This window comes from Corvus hawaiiensis, chromosome 1, assembly GCF_020740725.1.
Source record: "Corvus hawaiiensis isolate bCorHaw1 chromosome 1, bCorHaw1.pri.cur, whole genome shotgun sequence".
NCBI classification, from domain to species: Eukaryota; Metazoa; Chordata; class Aves; order Passeriformes; family Corvidae; genus Corvus; species Corvus hawaiiensis.
This window is the reverse complement of record NC_063213.1, coordinates 70,354,334-70,379,987: the sequence shown is the minus strand read 5'-3', so window position 1 is coordinate 70,379,987 and position 25,654 is coordinate 70,354,334. Positions and strand designations below refer to the sequence as shown.

General features: G+C 40.8%; 1 protein-coding gene across 2 annotated transcripts in view; it reads left to right on the top strand.

Moving 5' to 3' along the window:
* Positions 1 to 25,395, top strand: part of GMDS (GDP-mannose 4,6-dehydratase) — a 412,789-nt gene extending 387,394 nt beyond the window's left edge. The window contains exons 10-11 of one of the 2 annotated variants that reach the window (XM_048310367.1): positions 23,960 to 24,028; positions 24,407 to 25,395. In XM_048310367.1, the coding sequence (XP_048166324.1) occupies positions 23,960 to 24,028; positions 24,407 to 24,469 (132 nt within the window). In that variant the 3' untranslated portion in view covers positions 24,470 to 25,395. Of the gene's footprint in view, positions 1 to 12,772; positions 13,589 to 23,959; positions 24,029 to 24,406 lie in introns of those variants that run through there. The other variant, XM_048310358.1, reaches the window with a different exon arrangement.
* Positions 25,396 to 25,654: the final 259 nt, after the last annotated feature.

Here is a 25,654-nt window from a genome sequence, read left to right as displayed (position 1 = left end):
AGATGATTGAATAATTCAGGTCCATTTTCTCCAAGAACTTTACCTGTAAATAGAAATGCCTCTGCCTTTATCTGTTAACTGCTAATAGAGTCCACAGATACCTGCCTGTTGCAAGCTTGTATTTATTAATTATTTACAAATTACAATGGAAGAATCATAAAAAGATTTATCATGGGAAATTATTTTCTATCAACTCTCTATACATTTGCAAATGAAAAGTTACCGTTCAGCTCTGCCTAGGGACTCCTTGTAAGAATGATATTGAGCTATTACAACTTCAGGTCAATAACAAATCTTTTCTTACTGCTACACTTACTGTATAAATGTTGCTTAGTTATCTCTTCCTGTCTTGTTGCTGTGTCTGTATGTAGTACAAAGTATCTGTATTTCACACATTCCAACAACTTTGTATCACTGTAGCATACTTCATTAGCTAACCAAGACTGAAGCCAGGCAATTCCTTTTCATTATTTATGGTGCTGATGTTAAGTAAACATGAAAAGTGAAACAGAAATATGTTAAAACATGCTTGTATCATTTTATTACTTTGATTGTATCTCTGTGCATGACTGTATCCTCACCTGACGCTGATACAGGGTGTATTTCTTCTTTCACTCATATAGGTGTGCATGTAGTCTGCTAAAAGGAAGATCTACTGGTTTGTGGGTTGAGGGGTTTTTTAAGGCAAACAAAAATTACATCAATTTAAACATGTTTAGGACTTCAAAAAGCCAATCTGTACCATGAAGAGTTTCTATATAATTTTGTTTCAGTTTTAGGGAAGGAAGTTAGTGCATCCATTCACTGCTAGCACTCATGAATTTGCATATCATGTAAGATCAGTGTACAATATCTCTGAAACACCTGAAAGTGCACCAAGCTTTGTATTTGAAATTAAGCCAGCATCCTGACTTGATAAACTCATGGTGTTCAGCTCTGGTTCTGTGGAGCACTATGTCAGACCTGTGTGGTTGCATGAAGGTGACACAGCAAAATCCACAAGTCCTGTAGACGTTGACTTTGGACAAAAACGCCAACCTGCACCTCTTGGAAGTCCAGTGATGTCAGCAAAACAAGGCTAGCTCATCACATTCTTGAAAGCCTGACTTCAAAATCACACTTAAACCGACATCCCAGCGTTTGCTTTTATTAGGTGTACTTAGGCTGTTTGGTGAAACATTATTCCCTGCATCATGGCTTGCTGTATCCAATAACAGAGCTATTCGCCATCCTGGGGCCATCATGCTGTGTGCCTCTCAAAGTGTATAGCAGCGGACACCCACGATTAAGCAGGAGTTTACTTCCCTGCTCACATGCAATATTCCACTTGCAGAGTAAGTGTTGTCAGTAATGATTTCAGCAAACATAAGGCGTGGGCAGAGTTGTCTTTGCAAAGAATGGGAATCACAGTCCTCAGTTTCTAGCAGGTGAAACATGATGCTCTTAATCAAGGTGACCCACTGCACATCTATGTCGAATTTGACGTAATTTAAACTCGTGCATCTCCTGTTTCTGATTATGGTGCTATTCTGAATGTTTGGATTTCAACACAGTAAGATGGCTGCAGTTGAAAGGGAGGTATTTCCTTTTTACTTCCTGTGAAGCAGTGGTCACATGGATGCACTTCAGCCTACTAGAAAACAGACCCTATTTATCTGAAACAACCCAAGATAAAATACAACCAGTTTGCATCCCATGTCCCATCTTTTCAAGCACATTCTGTTTTAAAACAAGTAGGCCAAATTCCTTCCCAGCATAGCTTCATAGAAGCCCATGAGTTTCATTCAGCAGGTAGCCAAATATAAACAACATTATAGAAAAGGTTCGTTTGGAACCAAACATGGAAAACCTTTGAGTTAGAATGATACCTGAAAATATTTGCTCAGTGAGATGAAGACATTGAAATACTTGGGTAGATCCACCTTAGAGTTTATACTAGCTCTTGTGCAAACTTCACGGTGAATCAGAGCCATGGATATTTCTGCCAAGTAGTATCCAAGTATTCCACAGGACCAAGCAGTGCAGGAGAACAGTGACCAAAGCCCACTTTGCCTCTGTTGTCGAGTTGTTGGCAGATGGCCCTCAAAATAGGACATGCTCACTGGGAAGATGAAATGGCTCTAAAGGCAGCAATGACCTAACATATTGCCTTTCCTTCAGGAGGTGCCACTGTTTTGAACATACATGAAACCCTGGTGGGGATTAAGCCAGCAGAAATCAAAGTCCTTTCTCCACCAGCTTCCATCTGCTAATAATTTCTCTCTTAAAATAGGTTTCTTTAAAGGTCTAAAGTTTCTTTCTTCCAGCTCATATTTAAGTGATGCAATGACAGGAGACACCCTAGGGTGTTACCACACTTCAAGAGGTGACTTCAAGGCCAGCAACACTCCCTGCATGCAACACTATCTTGCAGTATTGTCTCATACCATTGTTCGTTGTTGCTTAAATATTTGGAGAGGTGTGTCATGTTTTGCTATTGCCCTTCAGCCTTTTGGAGAGCACAGAAGACAAATCTCTAGTGGAATAGTTCAGCACTTGACAGTGACTTCAAAATTCTTCGCCCAAGATTTGTCCAGACCAAAGCATTTAGCAAGACATACCAAATACTTTTTGCACTTATAGTAATTTGTTCAATTTGTATACAATTTATTTTGATTCATTGCTGCTTCAAACCGAATTTTGGGAAGAGTGACAAGACTGAACTCATGGAAAGAGATCCTAATTTTTAGACCAATATAAACCACTAGGAGCTCTGTTAAACACAGAACTGCCAAGAATCAAAATCAGGTTTCTACAGTTCTTGGCATAGGGAAAGCTGCTCAAGTTTGGTTCCCATTAGTTATTTAGCACTTCTAGTATTTTTGTTGCTTCTGTTGCTTCATTCAACTAATTGCCAGGATCTTGAAGAATTTTATTCCATGGAGACAAATGCTGTGTTATTTTTTCCAAGCACTGTTAAATCAGCAGGAGTTACTTCTATGCAATATTATAATAGCATTTGTAGTAATATGATATGTGTTTATTACTCAGTTAAAACTCAGCCCATGGCCAAGCTGTGTCAAAATGATACTGTGATTCTTCAATTGCCAATGAGAAAGTAATCATACGCTCCAATTTGTGTGAGCATTGTTCCCCATGCACACACTCACCCACTCACAGGAACTACTTTTGAAATGCTGCCTTCTCTTTGGCTGCCAGCAATGAAAGTAGAAGTGCCTCCTTACATTAGTGTCCATTTTAGACACTTACTTGGCAGAAGTATTTCTCGTCTCTGTTTGCAGGTGTTTGTAAGCATTGCCCATCATAATGCTTAAGGACAGAAATGGTCTCTGTGACAGCCAAAGCACACTTTCAGGTCCAGGCCTCAAAAAAAGCAAGTTGTAAAAATGTGGCCTTTGAGCATCATGAATAAGAGCAAGCAGGCTATGAGGCAGAGTAGCAGCCTCATAGCAGATATGTTCATCACCTTTGACTTTAGAATGCTTGGCAGAGATGTGTCAAGTGTCTCGTTCAGCTCTTCACTGCTGTGCAAACATCTGTGCTAAAATTTAAACTTCCCTCATATAGAATTTAAAGAGAAAACAGCATTCTCTTAAAAGAGGACTCGAATCTCAGTGATCTGGCATAAGAATGGAATTCAAGGTTCAGAGTAACCCCCGAGTCATGCGGCAGATGGATCCAGTTAGCCTCAATTAAAATGTGAGAACATTGGGCTGGTTTGGCAGAGAGATATTGCAGCAGGGGTGGGGACAGGGCCTTCAAGGAGAAAGTATAGTAATAAGCCCTAGAGCAGAATCTTGAAAAACTGAAATGTATGTCTTGTTACTGAAATTCGCTATCATGAAAGACATATTTTTAACATTGTACTAAAAGAAAGGTGCAGGATGGACCCTCCCCAGATACAAACAGTATAATGTAATATCCTGACTTTAAAAAAAAACAAAACATGTACATTTCTTTCACTTTTCTTAGCCTTCATCAGAGACTATCCAAACTTTTATTGTATTAACAATAGAAGACATAAGCAGATGAATGGAGGCTAGCTCCTTAAAAGCACTGTGGAAAAACCGTCAATTACCAGTTTGATTATCTGACAAAAGGAATTTTTCCTTATAAAACAGAAGCTTCTGTCTTCCTACATGTGAGGACACTGCTTACTGTACAGAACAACTGGAATAAAAGTAGTTAATAACCAGGTGGAAGAAGAAGAAAGGTGGCTCATGTCTTCTTTTTTTTTTCTGGTGCTTGCAGTAACAGGAGCATCTAAAACCACGTGCTTCCAATGTATTTCTTGATTTTGTAGATACAGGCCTGTTTTTCAGAGGTCTTATATTTTTACAATGAAATATGAATTTTTAAATAGAAATACTTGAAATAGCAGTGTCTCCTCTGCAGAGTGAAATAACAGTTCTCTTAGATAACTTAAATATTGTAGGAACAGTGGCAACACTTGAAAGCATCTGGCTTACTTTCTGTGGATACAGGCAAGATATTCATTGCTTATTTTAAACTCCCAGTTTCTATTTATACCCCTAAGCTTAAATTCAGTAATTATGATAAAAAACAAAAGAGTGAAAGACAATGTATTGCTTGCTGTCTCCTTTCCATTCTGTAATTCAGGCCCTACTTCATCCCTGCCAGTGCATTGTTTCCATCCCATTAGTACTTTATTACATGCAGCATGATCTAGGTCTTGAAGGGGCATTGTTTGCACACAGACAAGCAGGTGTTGAAGTTCCTTTCATCATCTTAATGACACATAAGGTTCTCTAGGGCCTTCAATGAGCACACCTACTTCTCAACAGAGAGACAACCCATCTATTTCCTAAGTGTAGTCCCTATTCCTGCTCATTTTGTCCTTATGGATGTAGAGCAAAGCACTTTCCTCCATCACTTAATCTTTGTTTCTCTTCATCCGTGCTCCTCCCCAATATCTGTAGCGTAAGCAAAGTAAAAAGATAAGTCCCTTCATCTCTGTTTCTTGCTACCCAGCTCAGTGAGTCGGCAGACACAGAGGCATAGCTGGCTTTGCTGACAGGTATCTGCCACTCAGAGACCCCTTAGGATCCAGCTGGATCTCTACGGGAATTATTGCAAAAGGAAAATGCATTTGTGTGACTGCGCAAAACATAGTGGGAGGGTTTGGTGCTCAGTTCAGGATGTATGGGTTCATTAGTCTCACGAAGGAATGGATTGGATTCCCCATCAATTGGGGCAGAAACGAGATTATAGATGCAGGTTAATGAGATCTCTGCAGCCACTTGAAGGAAGGCTGAGATTTGAGGTGAAGGGCTGCTCAGACCACCGTAAGTGCAGTGGAGGAGGTCTGCACTGTACAATAAGAGGCTTAAGGGACTCATGGTCCATTAAGAAGGTAGGAGCTTGATACGGTCTGTTGAGCTGGCAAAAATGTGTTTCTTTACAACTCCCCTACCCCAGGCTGGTACACTCATAATTTTCCAAAACAATTATTGTTTACACTGAAGTTCTCTGTGTTTGGTCTTTCTCCAAAACCAAATTTCATTGTCAGGTTTAGCAGAAGGCCTGCTGTTACTGCTTGGGTGGGCACATGTAGGGAAGAAGGATTTTTTAAAACATCTGAATTTTATCATTCAGTCAGGAAAAAAAACGACTGAAGTCTGGTACTTGGAATGAATGAAATTATTTGATGATACCTAGCACAGATGAGCTTTTGCAGGGCAGTATGAAATATATATTGCTTTAAACCATTTGGTTAAGCTCAAGAATGAAGTTAGTCAATGTCCTGGCTTGTTACAGACATGCTGTTCCTGCATGGAGAACTGATTTGAATATTGAGCTATGGCTCAGTGTCGTTGATTTCAATATTTGGTGTATCAACACCACACTTCAAGAGCAACCTCAGTTGTCCAGTGAAATTGCAAGCTCTCCTGGCAGAGTTGTGTAAGACCGGAGGGTTAGTTTGGGGTTTTTTTGTTTAAGGAGTTGTAATCTTGCCAAGCAAAGAGACAGACTGCACATTAGTAAGGACAACTTTTTTTTCCAATTTTTGCACTCTGCTGAGATCACAACCATCTCCAAGAGCAGATCTTTAAGTTTTTGCAAAAAATTGGTTTTGGTTACATGACTCTTTGGGGTGTTTCCTTACAACACAGCTCATATTTCTACTACATACTCTTAGATAAATCAGAAATTTCATTTGTGGCTTGCTCTGCAACCTTAGAATAGTAGTTTCATCTTTTTTTCTGCGTCTAAGGGGACAAGAATTAGAAATTATCTGACAACAAATACTGTGTAAAGATAAGAAATCACTGTTGTTATTATAGAAATGCGGAACTGTGTGAGTTCTACAAATACTGGCTTTATTAGTATCCTTACTATTATTGAATAAGTAGTTGTGGAAAAGATCTCTAATGTTAGAGGAAATAGACAACTGAAAGGAATAGTTTGTTAGACTGAAAAAGAAAAGTGTTGGACAATTAAGAACCTTCTTTATGGTCCGGTCCAAGAAGGATATTCAATAAAATTATATTGGTAGTAATAAAGTGGTCTTCCTGGTCGGAAAATAGGAGGTATTCCTGCTATCATTCCTCCTTATTCTTATTATCTACTACCATATAAGTAGCAAATCAGTAAGTTCCCTGAGTCAGTTTGTACCCAAAGCGAACATCAGCATCCTTCTTGAAAGCATTCCAGATGTAACTGGGGTCATAAAACAAAACAGAAGGTTGATGGTTTTACTGTGATGCACGTTACAATCAAGTAGTTATCCGATGGATCATCTGCTTTTTATGATCCATGATGAGAAATATAGCTGTCATATGAGGAATAGATTTCTCATCATAAAACTTCTCTGTAATTTCAGCACCTGAATAAGTGCTGCCTCAGGTGCTGATTGTGCTAGTAAACACTGTTTGAAGAGTGATTTCCCCACCTGTTTCTCCTCCTTCCAACTAAACGCACAGTTTGGCAACAAGTGTGTTTCTGCAGTTTCCTTTCGTTCAGCAGCTACTGCTATTAAAGATCTCCCAAGAGGAGGTTCCTGTTGGGTAGCTGCTGATGCAGGAGTTCATCTGGGGAAAGAAAAGCCTTGTATGTAGGTCAGTGTTTCTGTAGATGGCTAGTGAAGCAATCTCTCGTGGGAATGTTAACTCTCTTGTGGCACAGATCGCTTCAAGTCACTGCTGCTACTGCAAGGGGCTGGACTCATGTACCTCATTCAACTCGGGTTTCCAGTGCAAGAGGTGAGAGAAAAGCCCCTAGCTTATGTAGGTTTTTTATCTGCACTGGCTAGGCAGGTAACTTGGCATTTGGAGTAGATGTGTAGAATTAGAGCTCTCAAACCTCTTGTACCATATTTATGTACAGCACGTTCTCAATGGGAGAAAACAAGATACACATTGAGGACATAGATCAAAACACGCAGAAAGTTGCAATGATTTCACCACTATCCATAGGACTTCTGGTATAAATCAAATGGATGTTAAAAGCAAGGAAACCTCTTCATCTAATGTGATGATTGAACCACAGGAACAAATTTTCCTCTCGGATTTGTGTTGCGGACCCCCTGTGTTAGGGAGAGGTTATATGTTTCAGTGTGCTGACAGACACTATTACATACTGTGCTTTATTCACCCTTGTTTCACCGGCCTCCAATAGCCCTTTTGCACCTCTGAATCCCTCTGCCTTTGGCACTTCTGCTGGTGAGATTCCCAGATGGGGGTGTGGTTTAGCTAAAATGGGTGCTTTTCACCAGAAGAATAAATTATTCCTATACTACTGTCTGAAAAGGGTGGATCTGGAGCCAATTTAGTGAGCATAAGTTACAAGTGACTTTGGAAGTAATAACTTATGCTTTGAGCTTCCTTAGATGTATAGCCAAGGAGCTGTCTGGCTGCATATGTTTTTACACATCTTTCAGCTAAATTAGAAATGCGAGTGCAAAACCTAATTTGTGGAGATATCTTGGAGATTTGTGACCTTCCCAGAAATACTTTGAGTCCACAAATCAACCAGAGGGTCTCCTGGTTTCATCTACCTTTTTTGTTTTTTATTATTGCCACATATGGCACATTGCTGAATAGTACATGGAGTTTATTATATCTTAATTAATGAATCTGAGTATAATTTGCCCCAGTCCTGTCAAGCAAACTCTGCTGAAAAGCTGATTAGTGAAGGAAGTCAACTTAACTGAATGCCCTCTTCAGAAATGTGGCCAGAGATTGAAGTATACTCATATATGTCAAAGGTAGAAAACCTTAGGAAAGCAGAAGGTGGGGATTGCACTGGGCTGAGAAATAGGAAGACAATGGATGGAGCCTTTATGGAGATGGGGAGGAAGGTAATGGTGGAAAAGGAAGAAAGGTGTAGTAGCAAAACATCAAATGGAAGATAAAAATAACCGCAATTGGAGATACTGGGAATGTCCAACGACACTTTACCCAAGGAGGAGCCAAGGTGGATATGCCTCCTATGCTACCTGTTGATCCTGAGAAAGAAAAAGCTTAAACCAAGCCCTGAAGCCAAGAGGAGAATCTGCTGTTAAGTGGTCTTTCCCTCATGTTAGTGGAAAAAGGACTAAATCCAGCAGGCATATAAAGAGCAAGAATATTGGCACATGGGGACAGTTCATTTCTTCCTACTGTCAAATTTATGAGTTTAGCCTGGTGGGATGCTACCAGCAGTGATGATGAACATTACAAGCCTGGGCTGTATTTAGCCCACTCAGTCACTTCTTGGCCAGGCTCCTGATGATTTCAGTGGGAGATTGCATGAGAATGTGCAAGTCCCTCCTCCCCAGAAATAGCATTTCTCCCAAAAAATATTCTGTTAGGTAGCATGAGCAGGTGTATTGAATTGCTGGCATACTTTTAGTACGCTAGTTAGCACCTCTGATGAGGTCAGTTAAACAATTTCAGCCTTGAATATAGAAGTTGAAGTGCTTAGGGTTTGTGGGAAGAAGAGCTTTATTTCGGAGAGATGCTGAAGTTTGTATGAAAATATGTAACTTGAGGCACACACGAGCAAAAATTACCTAATGAGAACAGGAGCCATCTCTAAATGTTCTTTTAATATGTGGATTTGAATGTGTTCAACATTATGTATGTTGCTACACTTATTTTTCTTCTTATGTAGACAGGCACGAGTCTTCCCTACATTGTACTTTGTCTAATTCATACCCACGCAAAACACACACCGAGTGGGAGTAAATTGGGTTGGTTGCACCTTCTAGTTAAATATGTGAATAACTATTCTGGATGTAAAGCAGCTGAAAACAGTGCTGCTCTTACATAGCATTTGCATGTCTGCTATCATGAAGGATCACACATTGCACACAGTTCCTACACAGTAGGAATTGGAGATGACAAATGTCCCGTTACTCATGTAGCTGGTCATTTTTGTATGCAATTACCAGAATTGCATGCTCAGTTCCAGTAACCATGTGCACAAAAATAGGCTACAACAGCCTGCTTAGGGTTGTTAATAGCATGGTCCAAAGTCTAAGTCTTTATTGTTTTGTTGTTTTATGCTGTTTTTTAAGAGAACTGAGCTAGGAATTTGTTCGGTTGTTGACTATACAAGCAAAAGCAGGCATACATCTACGTGTATGGCTGCAGGACTGCAGAATTTCTGCAGTGAGCTGCATATGGTTTACATACTGAACTTGGTATAAGGAGCTGATGCGCCAGAAGAGAGATACTGCACCAGGTGACCAGCTGTAGTGCACGGCTCAAATGAGGAACAAGCAGCTCCTGAAATTTTGCATTTAAGATCCTTTAAAATCCATGCGTCTCCAACTATCAGTTTCGTAGTGAGGCATAAAGTCCTTGCCATAAGCAATTTAGAGTCAGCCTGCAGTAGCTGAGGAATACTTAATTGGCATTTCTCTTTTTCGCATATCACTGTTCTCATCGGTTCTAGAACATGTTTTTTTCCCACCTGTACAAACCTCTTTGCCTTAAAGGATTCATGAAGGAAATAATTAAAAAGTACACAGAGGAAAACTGTCTGAGCAGAAGGGGCAGAAATCCAAGGTGCTGTAGGGAGTTGCCCCAAACACTCTTTTGGATGATTATTAATTTTTTTCTTACTATTATTTTATGACACTGTTTATGTTTAATTACTCATGTTCTCCTAACCTGTGTGACAGGCATAATTTGAAGAGCAGTAGTAATGATCAAGCTGTGGAAGTGCCAGCTGCTGCCTACGTGCTCAAGCAAGCATAGAGCAGGCAGTGTCAGGAGACAACTGTCTCTTGATTAGATCTGAGCTTCTTTTTTTCTCATGTTGATGAAAATGATCCTGTCTGTTATTATTTAAATATAAACTATGCCAAAAGATGCTATGAAAAGTGAGAGCTCTCTCAGTTCACTGCCTGTATGGAATAGTAAGTTCATGGGACTTTACTGCAGTATATGCAGTTAAAATGTGTACTGGTTTAGTTGTAAAAGACACAGTTGGTCTATTTGGATGTTTTTCATCTGAAAATTAAGTCTTTAGAGGAGAAAAACAACCCAATAAACTCCTAAGTTCTGTTACTCTCAAGTCAATCGTAGGAGCCTGGGGTGGAAAAGTTGAGCAAGCAATGGCCATTTTTTAGTATTGCTAGGATGAGTATTTGATTTTTATGTGAAAGACAGTATAAAAGAAAATCATGGGGCAGAAATGGAATTGAAACTGTACACAAATGAGAAATATGTGGTTAAATAAGTCACCTGCTGCATCAAGGTGCTATATGATCACTCATCCTTGGAGCAGTTTGCTTCTGGGGGGCTGCTCACTACAGATCAATGGCAAGGACTCACTCAGGGCAAATTTTGCCAGATGCAATGTGATGTGAATGCTTGGCTCCTTCATCTGTAGTAAGCTACACATCAGAGGGAAGTGGTGGGATGCAGCCTGCATTCTCTTCTTGCTCCTCCCTCTCATTCCAAGGTGTTGGTCAAATCCCTAAATCATCCTGCCTCCTAGCTTCATAAAATGGGGGTGACAGTGCTTTCTTCCCATTTATAATGTCATTATTGTTGCTTAATTATATAAAATCCATATCTTCTCTGGTGGCCCTTCATTGTCACTGTAGTGCTGCTGTGAAGCAGTTCTGTTTTGTCTGAGTGGTCATACATCTAGCTGAAGTCTTGCTCAGGTTACAAGTGGAATGAAACTGCCAAGATGTTTGTCTAGCTTTCTTCGTCTGCTTTTGAGATTTTCGGTAGATACATGTAAGTTCTGTAATTCATGGCTTTGTGTGTTCATATGTATTGCCATTACACTGGAATACATCAAAGAAGGTAAACCAAGCCAGGAGGTTTCACCGGTGACCTGCACTGAAAAGGAGATGCAAGCTGTAGGTGAATTCTAACAGAATATTCCAGGAGGTGATATTTGACTTTGATAAATTTTTGGAGAAAGGGCTGCCATTTCTGTGTTTGTACAATGCATAATGGAACCCTTACCTGGCATCTCTGCCCTGCCAAAACGTGAATGAAAAATAGGATTACTTGTCTGAGGAACAGCTCTGTCTTTCACATTGAAACTCAGCAATAAATGATTCTTGTGTGAGTGGTCTCAAGAGACACTTTCCTTGTAAAGGAGTCAAGTGATTGATGAGGCATCTCACATTTTAAACAATATACAGGTGAAAATATTGGAGTATTCTGAGCCCTTGCCTGCTGCTGTGTGTGCCTGAACAGTTTGCTTGCTTTTTAATTGTGGAACTAATGAAGGTTTGGTAAGTAGAGCAGGACCATTAGAAAATGCTAACTGTTTTCCTTCTGTAATGACGCTTTTCATGTTTGACCACTGCAGGGTGAAGTAATGAAGTTTTTGGTAACAGATCCAAAATTCCTTTCTTCTTTAATTGAAAGTATTTAAGAGAAGAAGGTCATTGAGAGGACAGATTTCAAGAAGTGGTATACACATTTGGTGATGCTTTGGAAAGAAACAGAGCATATTAGCCATGCTTTTAAAGTGTATATGACTAATGCACTGCCAAACCTGTGGAATTTTATAGGCAGCTACTGTGAATAGTAATAGCAGTCAATGAATCTGCTTTTTACCCCTACTTATACTGGTACTTTCAGCTTTAGGGGATCTTATTGCTTCTTTAAAACTTGTTTCGACATAGTTTCAGCCCTGTAAGCAAATCTCTGCTGTGTTACCAGTAATATGCGTTGTCTCCCAGAACCCTGCAGTGTTCCACACAAAATCCTGAAAGCTGGGACTGGTGTGTGATGGAGTACCACTGGAAAAGAAAAAGGAACAAATCTATGATGATACAGAAAGAATACCTGGGGAGAAGAAATTTTTAAAATATTCAAGGGAAAAGTGCACTACAGTAGAAATGAGGAGAAGAGAACAAAATCTCGGTGTGGGGTGACATGTTTTGAGGATGAAGGAGAAATAGGAAAATAAGGCCAAGTTTAAGATTATATAAGATGTTTGTGAGCAGGAGATTGATGCTCAAAAGAGAAATGGGACAAGCGTGAATGAAAGAAAAATACTGTGAGACACATCAAATTGGGAAGGAAATATCTTACAATAAAAAGAGATAAATGGGATTTTACAGGAAAGTAAATTCACCAAAACGTAGGAAAGATTTAAACAACAGAGAAAGTGAGAGGAATTAAATACCAAAGTAATGGAAGGATGGAAGAAAACAAAATACTGGTCTTTAAAAAGAAAATAAAATAGTTGTATTCATTTTATTGATTTATTGGAAGATTGTGAGGTGATTTTAATGTCTGCCCTGAAAGTGAAAGATGTCATAGGAAAAACTATGATTTTTTTTCCTCAGGTTTTCCTGTGCAGGAAATGTAATAGGAAGTTATTTTTATTAACGAAGATCAGAGAATATGCAACAACAAACTACCAAGAATTGTGTGGAAAATCCGGTTATTTTTCCAGTCAGACCAGAAGAACCTGTGGCCATTGACCAGCAGGAGCCTAAGGCTCAGATTATTAAGCAGCAGGATCAGTGAACTGCATGGCAATTGGAATCTCTGCATCTTTAAATACGCACCAACAAACTTACATCATAGCCAAAAAAGAAATCTTGAACAGCGTGTAGCTGGTATTTGTAGGCATTCATTAATTGCTTTGTGCTCTGTTTTGTCTGCCTAATCAACACAAACAGTAGACTTGTTTGATTTCATTTGCAAATGTGAAACCAATTGATTTTACGGCAATATACAGTTTGCTGAGGAGTATTTTTCCACCAAGACAGTCAGGTTACACCACTCACCAAAAACCAATGAGCCAGAACAGTGAGAGCCTTGGATAGAGAGGCAAGGTCTTTGGCAGAATGTTTTGGAATTTGTCAGGGGGAATGCACCCCTCGGTTCAGCGTAGCTGTGATGCTGAGTGTGCTGGGAGGACTCGATCCTTTCAAAAGCTATGACAAGCTGTGGCAATACTCAGCCCACATCCATAACACACTTGCAAGGGACTGTGAGATGATGGAATGAGGAGCACAGTGCCTTTATTTGCAGCAATAGCATGTGTTTCACCTGTAGAAGAGATATTCAGCTGTCTGCCTTGTCTGGACTTAACCAGTGACTTGTGTTTTATCTTAACAGGTTTGGTTGAACACGCATGCAGAGTAAAAAAATATTTGTTTATGGGCAGGAAATGCACAAGCTTTTTAATAAATAAAGTGTGAACTTGAAGCATTAAATGTGACATGCATTGTTGTGTGCTACTACCTGCTAAGGGTTCTTCTTTGTAGTGTCCTACTTGGACTCAAGCACTAAACCTTTCATCAAAGCAAGTCTGATTATTTTGCACATGGCTTTCCTGAAAGGATGTTATGATTTTCTAGATGTTTGGTGGCTGGTGATAAATTAGGCTTTTATGATGTCATGTGAAAGGCCGCTGCTTGGACTTCCTTCTCTATCAAGTGCACCGGAGAATACATTTGGGACGTACCCAGCATCAGAAATTATCCTACCTTGTTTTATTTTAACCCTTTTGTGGACTCTTACTTGTCTTGTAACTGTGTTCAGGCAAGGATAGCTTCATTTTTGCAGACAGGAGCCCCACAGTATCATGTTCTGAGTCCCCTCCATATGGGGACTTGGAATTTTTTTTTCCCCTTGGGTAAAAAGATCTCAGTTCTTGATCTCCCTTTAAGCTTTTCACAGCTTAAACTCTCTCCACATATCTTGTCTTGAAAAGGCTTTTCAAATTGGATGGGGGTTTTATTGAGAAATTGGAATGCAGTGAGGGGTGGGGGATAAGGTGATGCATCCCATAAATTAGGTCGGGTTTATGACTGTGTAGAGGAAGGCTGCTTCTAAAAAAACAGCCAGCAGTAAAAGGCAGATTGTGACTTTGTCCAGAGAAGCAGCAGCTCCCTTCTTCATCCCCCATACTGCAGGGGGGGAGTATTTTACAACTGCTTTTCGAACCCTGAGAAATGACTGAACATCCTCTATGCTAAGTCTTATGTACTAGCTAATCCATAGCAGGGGGGAAAGGCAGGAAGAGAGAAATATCCATCTCCTCTCTGTCCTCTTCCCACAAGTCTTAGCACAAGCTTCAGAGACAGAGGTTCATGTAACACTGTAAGAGGTAAGGACGGGGGTGTCATCTCTCCTGCCCAACTTCAGGGTGGTGAGGTGAACACAGGGCAAAGACAGCAACTGCTGTTATAGGTGGTTTAGTCAGTTTTTCAATTACATGCTCTTTAGGTGAAAAAAATTCCATTTTGAATAAATTAATATTTTTTATTAGGGCAAGTATAACAGCACACTGTTCCAAAAAATATACTAATATAATTTTGATGTTAACATAACAAATGCCATGATTTTTTCAGAAATGTGAATGTCCATGGGTAGCAAAATCACCACAAACTATGTATCCTGTATAAGAAAAAGAATAACTCTATGAAGAAGTAATGTCCTGAGTTCATACATCTGTATTCATTAAATTGCTGCTTAATGCTAAAATTTAGATTTTAATATCTAAAAATAGATAGATAAATATCTAGAAGTAGAATGCAAGATAGCTGTCCTAATGTTTACTGTTTTGTTGCTTATCATTTGTATTTGACCAGTGACGATAACTGAATTTGTTTACATTTCCAATATAAGTTACTATAAATCAAGTAATTTTTAGTGGAATAAGAGAAGAAATTAAGTAGGCTTGCATCATGGGTTGCTGGGGTTATCACTTTTCCTATTCATCTTGACATGTCAGTCAGCCAAGACAGCTAACACCAGGGTCTGTGTTCCATTTCCAGTGAAAAAGACATTCCTGCACAATAAACCCAGCTGAAATCAAAAAACTTCACAAAGTGATTTCCTGATCGTTGCAGAAAATGTGAAGAGTAGGGAGTGATGACAAAACTAATCAGAGTGAATAAAAAAAAGGTGATAGTTATATGTAATAATTTTAAAGGTACCATGCCCTCACCTAAATAATACATAATGCAGCAATAAAACCACATATGATGAGGACATTATTATCTTACTCTCCCTCCCAAAATAGTTGTCAGAGTGGAGAATAGATAAAGCAAGAAGAAAACACACTGATAGTGAGCAAAAGTAGGACTTGAAGGTACCAGTGAAAAGAGGAGAAACCTGTTTTCTTTCCTATACTACAGCTGATCTCCATCCATATGAAAGAGGTTCATCTCTCGCAGGATCTTGATTTTTAGTGGTGTGCCAGTGACACATTTGTCCAGGGAGCCTGAAGAAACATGCTAATATGCAATCTCCCCAAAACCTCTGCTCTAAAAGGAAAATTCACAAATGCTTCCAACCCATGTCATGCAAAATCTACATTATTCAAACAATTCTTAATGCCCAGGTTAGTTTGAAACATGGAATGGTCCATTGACACATCAGCAGCCAGGCTACAGGGCAGTGGAAGTCAGTGGGGGTGGTAGCACGTGTAACCAGAATTTGCAAAGAGCATTTATATTTTGTTATAAGAGTAGGAAAATCTTACTTTGATAATTATTCGTTTGCATTTTAGGAAATATGCTAAAGATTTTAGCTGTGATGTGTGTGTTTGGATGACCTGGTACAACATATCAGAAAGAAGGTGTTTCTGCTGGAGCGAGGCCAGAGGAGGGCTGGAAAGATGGTCAGAGGGCTGGAGCACACCTCCCATGAAGACAGGCTGAGAGGTTATTCAGCCTGAAGAAGGCTCTGGGGAGACAATAGAGCAGCCTTCCAGTACCTGTGGGGGACCCACAAGAGAACTGGAGAGAGACTTTATACAAAAGCATGTAGTGAGAGGACAAGGGGGGATAGCTCTAAACTGAAAGAGGGTTCAGATTAGATATTAGGAAGAAATTCTTTACTGTGAGGGTGGTGAGGCACTGGCACAGGTTGCCCAGAGAAGCTGTGGATGCCGCATCCCTGGAAGTGTTCAAGGCCGTGTTAGATTGGTCTTCAAGCAACCATGTCTACTGGAAGGTGTTGAGTGGAAGGGGGATTGGAACTAGATTATCTTTAAATTCCCTTCCAACCCAGACCTTTCTATGATTCTGGGACTGTGTCCAGCCCTAATACCTGAACTATCATAATTATGGTCTGTATATGGCAAATGGAGTGGGTTTAATTTTCTTCCTCTCCTCCAAAAGTTCCCTGTTTTATTTAGGAGAAGGATTCCTGTGAACTAGAAATGATCTTGCCGTTCGGAAGCCTCTTTGGCACTTTGCAGGGCCATGAGCTGGGTTACAATTGCACTTACATCCAAGCTGGGGAACAACTTCCAGGTCTTCCCAGGCGTGCAAAATTGGGCCTCAGGGCAAACTACGAGGGATGGAAGCACCCGCCTCACTGCAGCCAGCTGCGGGAATTTTGCTGTTTGCAGCAGCAGGGCTTTCCCTGCTGCGGGGGGAACACTCTTCGGACTGCCTCATGCACGGCAACCTGAAAAGCAGCCATGGTTCCCCTTGCAGCGGGATGCCCTGGCACAGAGCTATGCGGGACGGCTCCTGATGAGTGAGCTGAGCTCCGCATCCAAAGCGAGTGAAATTCAGCACTGGCTTCGGGGATATCGGGCTGTAAGTCGGGAGGAATTTTATCTGGCTCGAGGGACGGCACTGGCCAAGATGTTTTCTCAGGCTTCGCTTGGCAAATGGACAGATGTGAATAATGCTCAGCCCTGCGAGGGGCTCTTGTGCCTGCAGCCCCGCCGGTGCTTGCTCCGGGGCCGAGGTCTCTCCCCCCAGGCCGCAGCCCCGCGCCCATGAGCGGGAGCGCCGCCTCCGGCTCAGCGATTCGGGTCCGGCTGCGGGCCCCGGAGACACCTGGGGCCAGCTCCCCCTGCCTCAGCGCTTTATCGGTGCTGGCGGTGGGGCTGCCAGGACTGGCGCTGAGTGAGCCCATTTCCCCGGAGCGGAGCATTGTTCCCGGCCTCCGGCCGCCGCGTGGCCCCGCTGATGGACAATACCACCCGTCCCCGACTTCCTGAGCAGACCAGACAGCTTGCTGTTTTCTTCGAGTCTCTTATCACCCCCTGTCATTGAAAGAGAGGTCTGGCTTCGGCTTCGGTTGGGGCTGATAGGCAGCAGCGAAGTGGAAAAGGCGCAGGGGAGGGAGGGGAAGAGGAGGAGGAGAGGGGAGAGGAGCTCCATTACTGTTATTATCGCCCTAATGTTTATTACTGTTCCGAGTTCATTTGCCTTAACCCTTTGGAAGCTGGTCAAATTAAAGATTATCAAACTGATAAGATAAAGCCGCTGTTCTAACGCCCCTGGTTCCTGGCGGAAAAGCGAAGATTGTGCTGAGGTTTTATTGACTGTGTGGTTTGTGTTAATGCCTTATTGCTGGAGTACAGTAGGGTCCCGAGATAAGACCTTACCCTAAAGATGCCCAGCACTCGCAGCCTGCCAAGGTCCATCAGATGTACAGGGGCTCAGCGCCGTGCAGAATCAGTCCTTTCAAATCATTCTTTCCCCTTCCATTCCTCCTCAACATGATTTTAGTAAAGATTAAACTTTCTGAATAGGGAGGGAATTTGCATAGGAAAACATGCTAGGGGAAAAAAAAAACATTATGCCTCTTATTTTCAATGGCATTTAGTTATAAGTGAGTTTCAGCCTATTGGTTGCTTTTGCCTTTTGCCTTTTCCTGTGGTTCTTTGCGAACAATACTGTCTTTCTGCAAAAGACTGCTGACCCAAGAGTGGAAAGCAGTCTGTTCATGCTGCATTAAAACAAATTTAGATCAGGAACCAAATTCACTGGCATTCTTCTATTCCCTTGGTACCCCAACTGCTCCGCAACTTTGCTTTTCTAAGAACAGTGAAAAGAAAAAATAAAAACTGAGTGACAACAAATTTTGGCTCATCTTAAATTCCTGGAGATGTTTACTGTGCTTCTTGTTAGGCTTGGGCTTCGCTTTTCAATATGTTTTATCTTCAGTCTCCTTATATTTACTATGGAGATAGGAGTCTCTTGCTTTATAATTATACTGGGTTTTCATCCCTGTTACTATTATATATATAACAAACATTACCCTCTGCAAAGAAGCCAAGCCAGTGTTCTCTGTCCCGTGGATCTCCACAAGAACACGCAGAGCAGCGCACAGGAGACACAGTGCTCATTACTGTGACTCCTTCTGGGGTTTGATCCAAGCTCAGCCGAGCCATGCATTGAATTTTGCACCAGTAAGGCGCATGTTTACAGGCTCTACAGCTCTGGTTTAGTGAGATACTTCTACTTTTCTTAGCAGAGTGATCAGAAGAAGTCACAGTAACTGTTTTCCAATGTTACATCTGGGTTAAGATGTGACCTCCCTGGGCCTGGTGGCAAGTGTGGCAGAACACAGGGGAACGGGGCATAAGGCTGATGGTGAAAGAACTGCCTAATGAGCAATGCATGCAGTCTCCTGACTGTTTGCAACACTTCAACAAGGCTGTTCTCCAAGCAATAAGCTGCAGCAGATGCACATCTATACTGTGGGGCCTGGTGCTACCACTGAGATTTACTACTCGTTAAAAAATGCTATGTAAAATGCTTCAAGAAGTACACAAAAGGGGAAATTATTTCATAATATAGACCTTAGTGTATACATTACTGTGATATAACTTTTTAGTAGGGCCTGTTGTGATAGGACAAAGGGTAATAGGGTAATCATTTTAAACTGAAAGAGGGTAGATTTAGACAAAATATGACGCAGAAACTTTTAATGATGAGAGTGGTGAAACACTGAAGCATCTAAAGGAAATTGCCCTGAGAGGTGGAAGATGCCCCGTCCCTGGAAACCTTCGAGGTCAGGTTGGATGGGGCTCTGAGTAACTGACCTAGTTGAAGATGCCCCTACTCAGTGCAGAAGGGTTGGACTATACGAGCTTGAAGTTTAAAGGTGCCTTCCAACCCAAACCATTATAGGATTCTGTGATAATGATGAAAACACAAAACTGCAGTCTAATCAAGTATCTATGTTTAGTTTTTTTTCTTTTAATGGGATAAGTTAAAGCTAAAAATTGACAGTTTTAAGAAGGAAATAAGGAAAATCAAACACAAGTGGAGTTTGCAGGGAACTTTGGCCCCTCTATTCTTGAAATCTTTAGTGGCAAAACATCTTGAGCAAAAGAGTGCAAGACTAAACACTCAAGCCAGAGCCTCCACCAAGCTGGGTCGTTGCTCTTTGCTTATGGGAGCTCTGATGTAATAAATCATCTTCCAAGCAGTTGCACTGATTGTGAACGTAACCCTGGCTGCTTTTCAGATGCAGTTACACTGTTGTGTGCTTAGATCAAGTTTGTTTATTTTTAGAGGTAAAGCCTTGTCTGTGCTTCAGCAAGCAGAGCTGGGCACAATTCCATCACAGGTGTTTTACTGAGGACTTGATCTCAGTTTTATTCTTCTGTAAGAGAAAGCAAAAGCTGGCACTGGGTGCTGACTTCAGTAAAGGCACATTTGAAAGGGAATCAGCTGAGCTGTAGTAATAAAGGAAGCCTTGGCCTTCTTTCAGGCCACACTATCTCCTTTTTCTTACATTGTCTTGAGGCTTTAAATTTTCAGTTAAAGTTAATTGAATGAGACAGTGATACAGTGCACAGTGAAACCAGATCAATCACTGCACGAGACAAAATAGGAGTCACAATGTCACTCAGGACAAGAGCTTGGGAAATGTGATATTTACATTAAAATATTTCACATTTTTGTCTCATGGTTTAAGAATCAAATTTAAAAATGCCTTACCACATTGCATAACAAATTTCTCTCTGCTTATCTGTATGCATTAGTGTGTGTGCATTTGGACAACAAAATTGAATAATCATAAAAGCAAATTTAGTAATAATGGGGTATTTTCTACACAGTTACACAGCCTCAATTGCAGAAAATGTAAAATAGAAAAACTCACACCATAGGAGCTCATTCTGTTCTCTGAGAGGCAGTCATATGACAGTGAGCTGCATATAAAGCCATAGGAGAATTTACGTGCTCATATTAAATGGCAACAGAGAATTTGACTGCTGTCTTTTCCGTCTTCCTTCCCTTTAAATATTTACCTGGGTATTGTTTCTGACTCCTAGCTTGCTGTTAAAACTTGTCATTACTAGTCACTTATGTCAACTGTTCGCATGGAAAAGAAGGACTTGTTCCTTACAAAATGGATAACTAGAAGCAAAGACTTAATTTTATGTTCATGATCTGGGGGCTGTAAAAGCAACAGAAAGCCTTAATCAGTGTTTTCAGGGTTATAGACTCTTAGCTCAGTGTCTAAATCCTCAGAGTTTTCAGGGAGTCAAAGGGCTTTGTTTTCCTGTCAGTATGTAAAGCACAATGGCACAGAAAAAGTAATCCTGCAGGAATACAAAACGTGAAGTGGTGTCATTTCATCAGATGCTTTTCCATCAGGAGCAGGGATGTGGGGCCGTTTATATTCAGCAGCAGCTCTTTTTCAAGAACCACCCCCATTTCACCAAACTACCTCCCTACCCTTCTCCCCCCCAAAAAAAAAAAAAAATTCCAGGTTTTCTCCAGTGGAATCTCCTTCTTCTTTCCTTGCTTTCTGATCTGATTGTAGTTCCAGAAAGTGATGCCCTGGTATTGAAAAATTAATACACTTTAATTATGAACATACAAGAGGGGTTTTTTGGATGGTGTTTTTTTTGTGGATTTTTTCCTTTTGGAAGCCTGACAGATGCATCTCTGGTTTCAGTGAAAGACTTAAACAATATAAACAAGCCGTCATTCTGTTCCAAGAGAAGCTTTTTTTTTAATATTCTTATTTTATTGTAATTACCTTATTGTTTTCATATTATGAGCTACTTGTAGAAAAATACAGGAAACATGAGTGCAATACAATCTTTTAATCAGGAATAGCTTTGTTCTAGTCATCATTTCCATTCAGTGTTGAAACTTTGGCTAATAAGAATGCAATCAAACCTTGAGTTTAGGTGTAATATGGTTTAATATTATGGTTTCATTTGGCCTCTGTACCAAGTAGCTTCTGTAAGTGAACCTTTTTGAAAGTGCCTAGGAGACATTTTGTCTGTAATCTATTTTCAAGTAAATTAACAAAGTTGTGTTTCTCAAAAGGACACAAACATCTTCAGGAGAGCCACTTAAAATCTTTCAACTCAAGTCAGCTGGGGAATTTGTATTATCATATATCTTAAACCTTCCATTATTTTCCTCTTTTTTTTTTTTTTTCTCACAGATATAATACCTTTACTGCATCATTGTTAAAGCTTGTGAACTTTTAAAGGAAAAAATATGAGGTTTTTTTTATACCTAGATGGATTCAATATACTAGTTGTTTGTGTGATCTCTACATAGAATCCAGAACTTCAAATACTTCACTTTTACTGATTTGCAGCCTACCCCTAACCTTGTTTTGGCCTACTCATTAGATGGATGTTTATGTTTTTGAATAAAGGGCTGGAATTAGGTAAAGTGTTATTTTAGATAATCTGTTTTAACAAAATGCGTTTGTCCAAGACAGTTAAAAGACTGCTCCCAAGCTGTTCAAAAGCAGAATGCAGCTACATACAGCAGGCCATGGCAATTCATTCTATACTTCCCAGTCGATTTTTTTTTTTAATGGGAAGCCAGTATCTTAGATAAGGCTTAGTTTCAAAGTATGTTTTTATGTAAAGATTGTGGATGTAAAAGTTTTACTTACACAGCATTTATAAACATGAAAATCTAAGTTTTATGATATAGCTTTTATGACTTAAAACTAGGTGATATAAAAAGACTTCAGTTCTAGCTAATGGCTTGAATTAGGGCTGAATAAAAGGCAATTGTTTTTATACTGAAATTATTATTTTATGAAGGATTTCCTTGTTTCCAGACACATATATATACACGCATATGTAAATTAAACGGAACTCCAGATAAAAGACATACCTCCATGAGCACATTAGAGTCTGATCCAAATTTTATCAAAGTTAGTGGGCATCTTTCCCATTTTAAACCAGATTTTGCAATCCATATTCACACGACCCTCCAGGGGATCCCTCAAGTTGATGCGGTTTTGCATGACTTGGCCTCATATGTCTGCTGCAGTTTCAAAAGCCCATTATACGGCTGCAGTAGGAAATCATTTAGTCTAATTTAAGGAAATCATGGCGTTTTTTTATTTTCATATCGTTTTGTTCTAATCCATCTGTTTACTCTCTTCTGAAGGCAGGATGAAATGTTTTTTAGCCTAAAGATTGACCTAGTAAAACTGCTGCCTGGAAAAAGTCTCAGCAGACGTGTTTGTTCCACATCCCCTTCTTCAGTGCCATATTTCCTTTGGTGGATTTCCTCTGCTCCTGAAAGAAAGCTGTCTAGCTTTCTTGTGCACAATTATGAAGGAGAATTTCCTACATTTTACTGCACAGGATGAGGTGATTTTGGAAGTTAACGTGACCTGAACCACATATGATCAACAGAGAGCATCTGAAAAATGTAGCATGCAGCATTACAAGTTAAAAAAATCTACATTCACAAAATGCTCCTTAGCTCCACCGCTGGTGGAAGAGGGAGAAGAAAGGCAGTCCATGCATTTTTCTGGAAAGCCTGCTGTGTTACCACCATGAAGTCAAATGCAAGAGGAGAATTCAGCCTTAGCTTTGTTGTTCTGTAACAAAGCTGGGTTTGTTTGGGTTTCCTTAAACCTAGACAGACATAATTTTAATATTTATTGCTACTAAGACACACAGCTTGTGAAGAGAGATGATATATTTTATTCAATCAACATACATACATTTGGAAAAAGCTAACTGTTTAAACACTGTCTTCCAGTTTTAAACAAAGATACAGTCAGTTTTTGCATTCAATTAGAAATGCAGTTAAAGGAGCTTTTGTCTTTGTTTAATTTTGTTACATTATTTTTGATGACTGGTTGTGGGATTGTTTTGGTATGGTAGCACTTTTAAGGATACTTGAATAGTAAGGTGAACATGACCAAAGTCTTGGTTTCTGTAATGGTTTCAAGTTAATTTCTTTTCATTTATGAGATATTTAGACTTTCATTTGCATGTGGATACTCAAAATACTCTAGGAAAAAAATATGTACGCATTCAACAGCTGGATGTTTAGTACTGTTGCATATGGTTACCCATATCCAAACAGTCTTTCAGCACCATTTTTCTGTGCTCATGTTTTTATTTGAAAGAGACTAGTTGTCATGTTTGCTCTGTGATTTACATTATTTAAACAAATGGGGGGGAAAAGAATTTGAATCAGCTCATTCACTAGAATGACTAAGATGTACAATAACTTCTTATAAAATGTTCACCGTTATATGGCTGTAAGGCTGGAGTTCAAGCCCTCTGTGTACACACAAAGAAAGAATAACTCTCCATCTGAAACAGCCTGGTGAAAGGATGCTGCCTCCTGGTGATTTAATAGGCATGTGAGCTTCCACTAAAATTGCATCTTCAAGAGAAGTAGTTTGCCCTTGGAAGAGTCCAGCGGTGGGCCTGGCCCACGTTCAGTTCACAGGGAAGCAGGAGCAATGGGGAGGCCATGAGGGTGGGGAAGGTAATGGTCCATGCAGCACCTCTGTCTTCTTTTCCGCAGGATTTTCTGCAAGGGGACTGTACCAAAGCCAGGCAAAAGCTGAACTGGAAGCCGAGAGTCACCTTTGATGTGAGTGGCCTTTCTGGCATGCTTTGTACCTGATGGGTGTTCATGTCCTCTAAAAACAATTCGCAGGGAGGGGAAAGGAGGGGGGACACATGTGTGTGGGGTGACCTGGGCACACTGAGAATCCCCATTTTCGGTGCCTCTCGTGGATCCTTGCTTTGAAGAAAGCAGACACTGTGGCAGCAATGGGCACCCCAGCGCACTGCGGCCCCCTGACACACACGGGGGCCTGGGCCAGGGATGCTGGGCCCAGCAAAGCCCCATCCACTCCCTGTTCTGCTCTGGGGGGCCAGGGGGGCTTCTCATGCTCTGGGGCCTTCCTGACATGCTGCTCATTTGTTCCTGCACTGGGACTCTCATCTGTCTCTCTCCCTCCTTCAGGAGCTGGTGAGGGAGATGGTGGACGCTGACGTGGAGCTCATGAGGAACAATCCCAATGCCTGAGCCCTGGCTGGACCCAGCAGGCGTCACAGGACCCATGCCACGGATGCAGCCCATGGCCAGCACTGCCATGAGCCACCAGGGTGGGCAGCTGCCCCTCCCTGTGATGGTTTTATTGTTGGCCTGCCTGTGCGTAAAAGACCGGTTTTATTCCTGCCTCCACCCTCTACATCCTCCCAGTGCCTCTTGCCCCACACATCATCCCAGGGTTAGCTCTGCCTGGGCTAATTCTGTCTTCTGCCATTAACTGGGGAAGGATCATACTGTACCTGAAAAATTGACCAGCTAGCAAAGCCACTGATTTAATTTTTAATTGAGACTCATCTTTCTATTATCTGGGAGCTCCAACATATTTTTATTTAATACCATATGAGAAACAAAGCATTTCCTACCCTCCACTCCTCCCCTCTCCACATCAGCAGGCCTTTGGTGCAAACATGGGCTCGCCATGCCTCCAGACCTTGCTCCACAGCTTCCCCTCTTCTGCCTTTCCTGAACACTCCTTATTTTTCTTTCCTGCAGCCTTATGTCCACCCCAGCAGCCCATTTCCAGTACCTGAACTCTGTAAAAGTTTGGATAACTTGATATAACTTGCAGCTAAATCGCCTTTTGACCATGCCGAATTAATTCCTAATTGCTGGAATTGCTTTCAAACCAGTCAAGTCGGGGCTTGTATATGTTTTTCAGATCTTCATTTCAGAGTGTGCATGAGTCACAGAAAGCCTTTTTGTCCAGCACCTTCTCAATCCGGGGAGATCAGGGTGTTTTGGTTTTTGACCCCCTCCCCCAAGAATCAGCCCGTTCCCCTTCCACCCTCTTCCTGCTTACTATAATTAAACCTCAGACGGGAGCGTGAACCATTTCAAAAGAAGACTTAAGAAATAAAAACAAAATAAATAAAAAAGCTTAAAAAAAATAGAAACTTCAAGGTGAGTAAATATTTTTTTGCTTTTTGTGCCAAGGTACCTGGGTTATCCAGAGGTCGTCAAGCCCATACATTTCCCGTTGGTTTAGGATCTTCCACCCACCAATTACTCCCATCATTTTTAACTTTATGCCTGGAAATGAGCAAAGAGCAAGATACACAGGAGGGAGACACACAGGAGATACACTTTCTTGAAGTGCGTCTCCTTCTTTTTAACTTCATATGGGGGGACCCCCATGTTAAAAGGAGGAAAGTAAGGGGG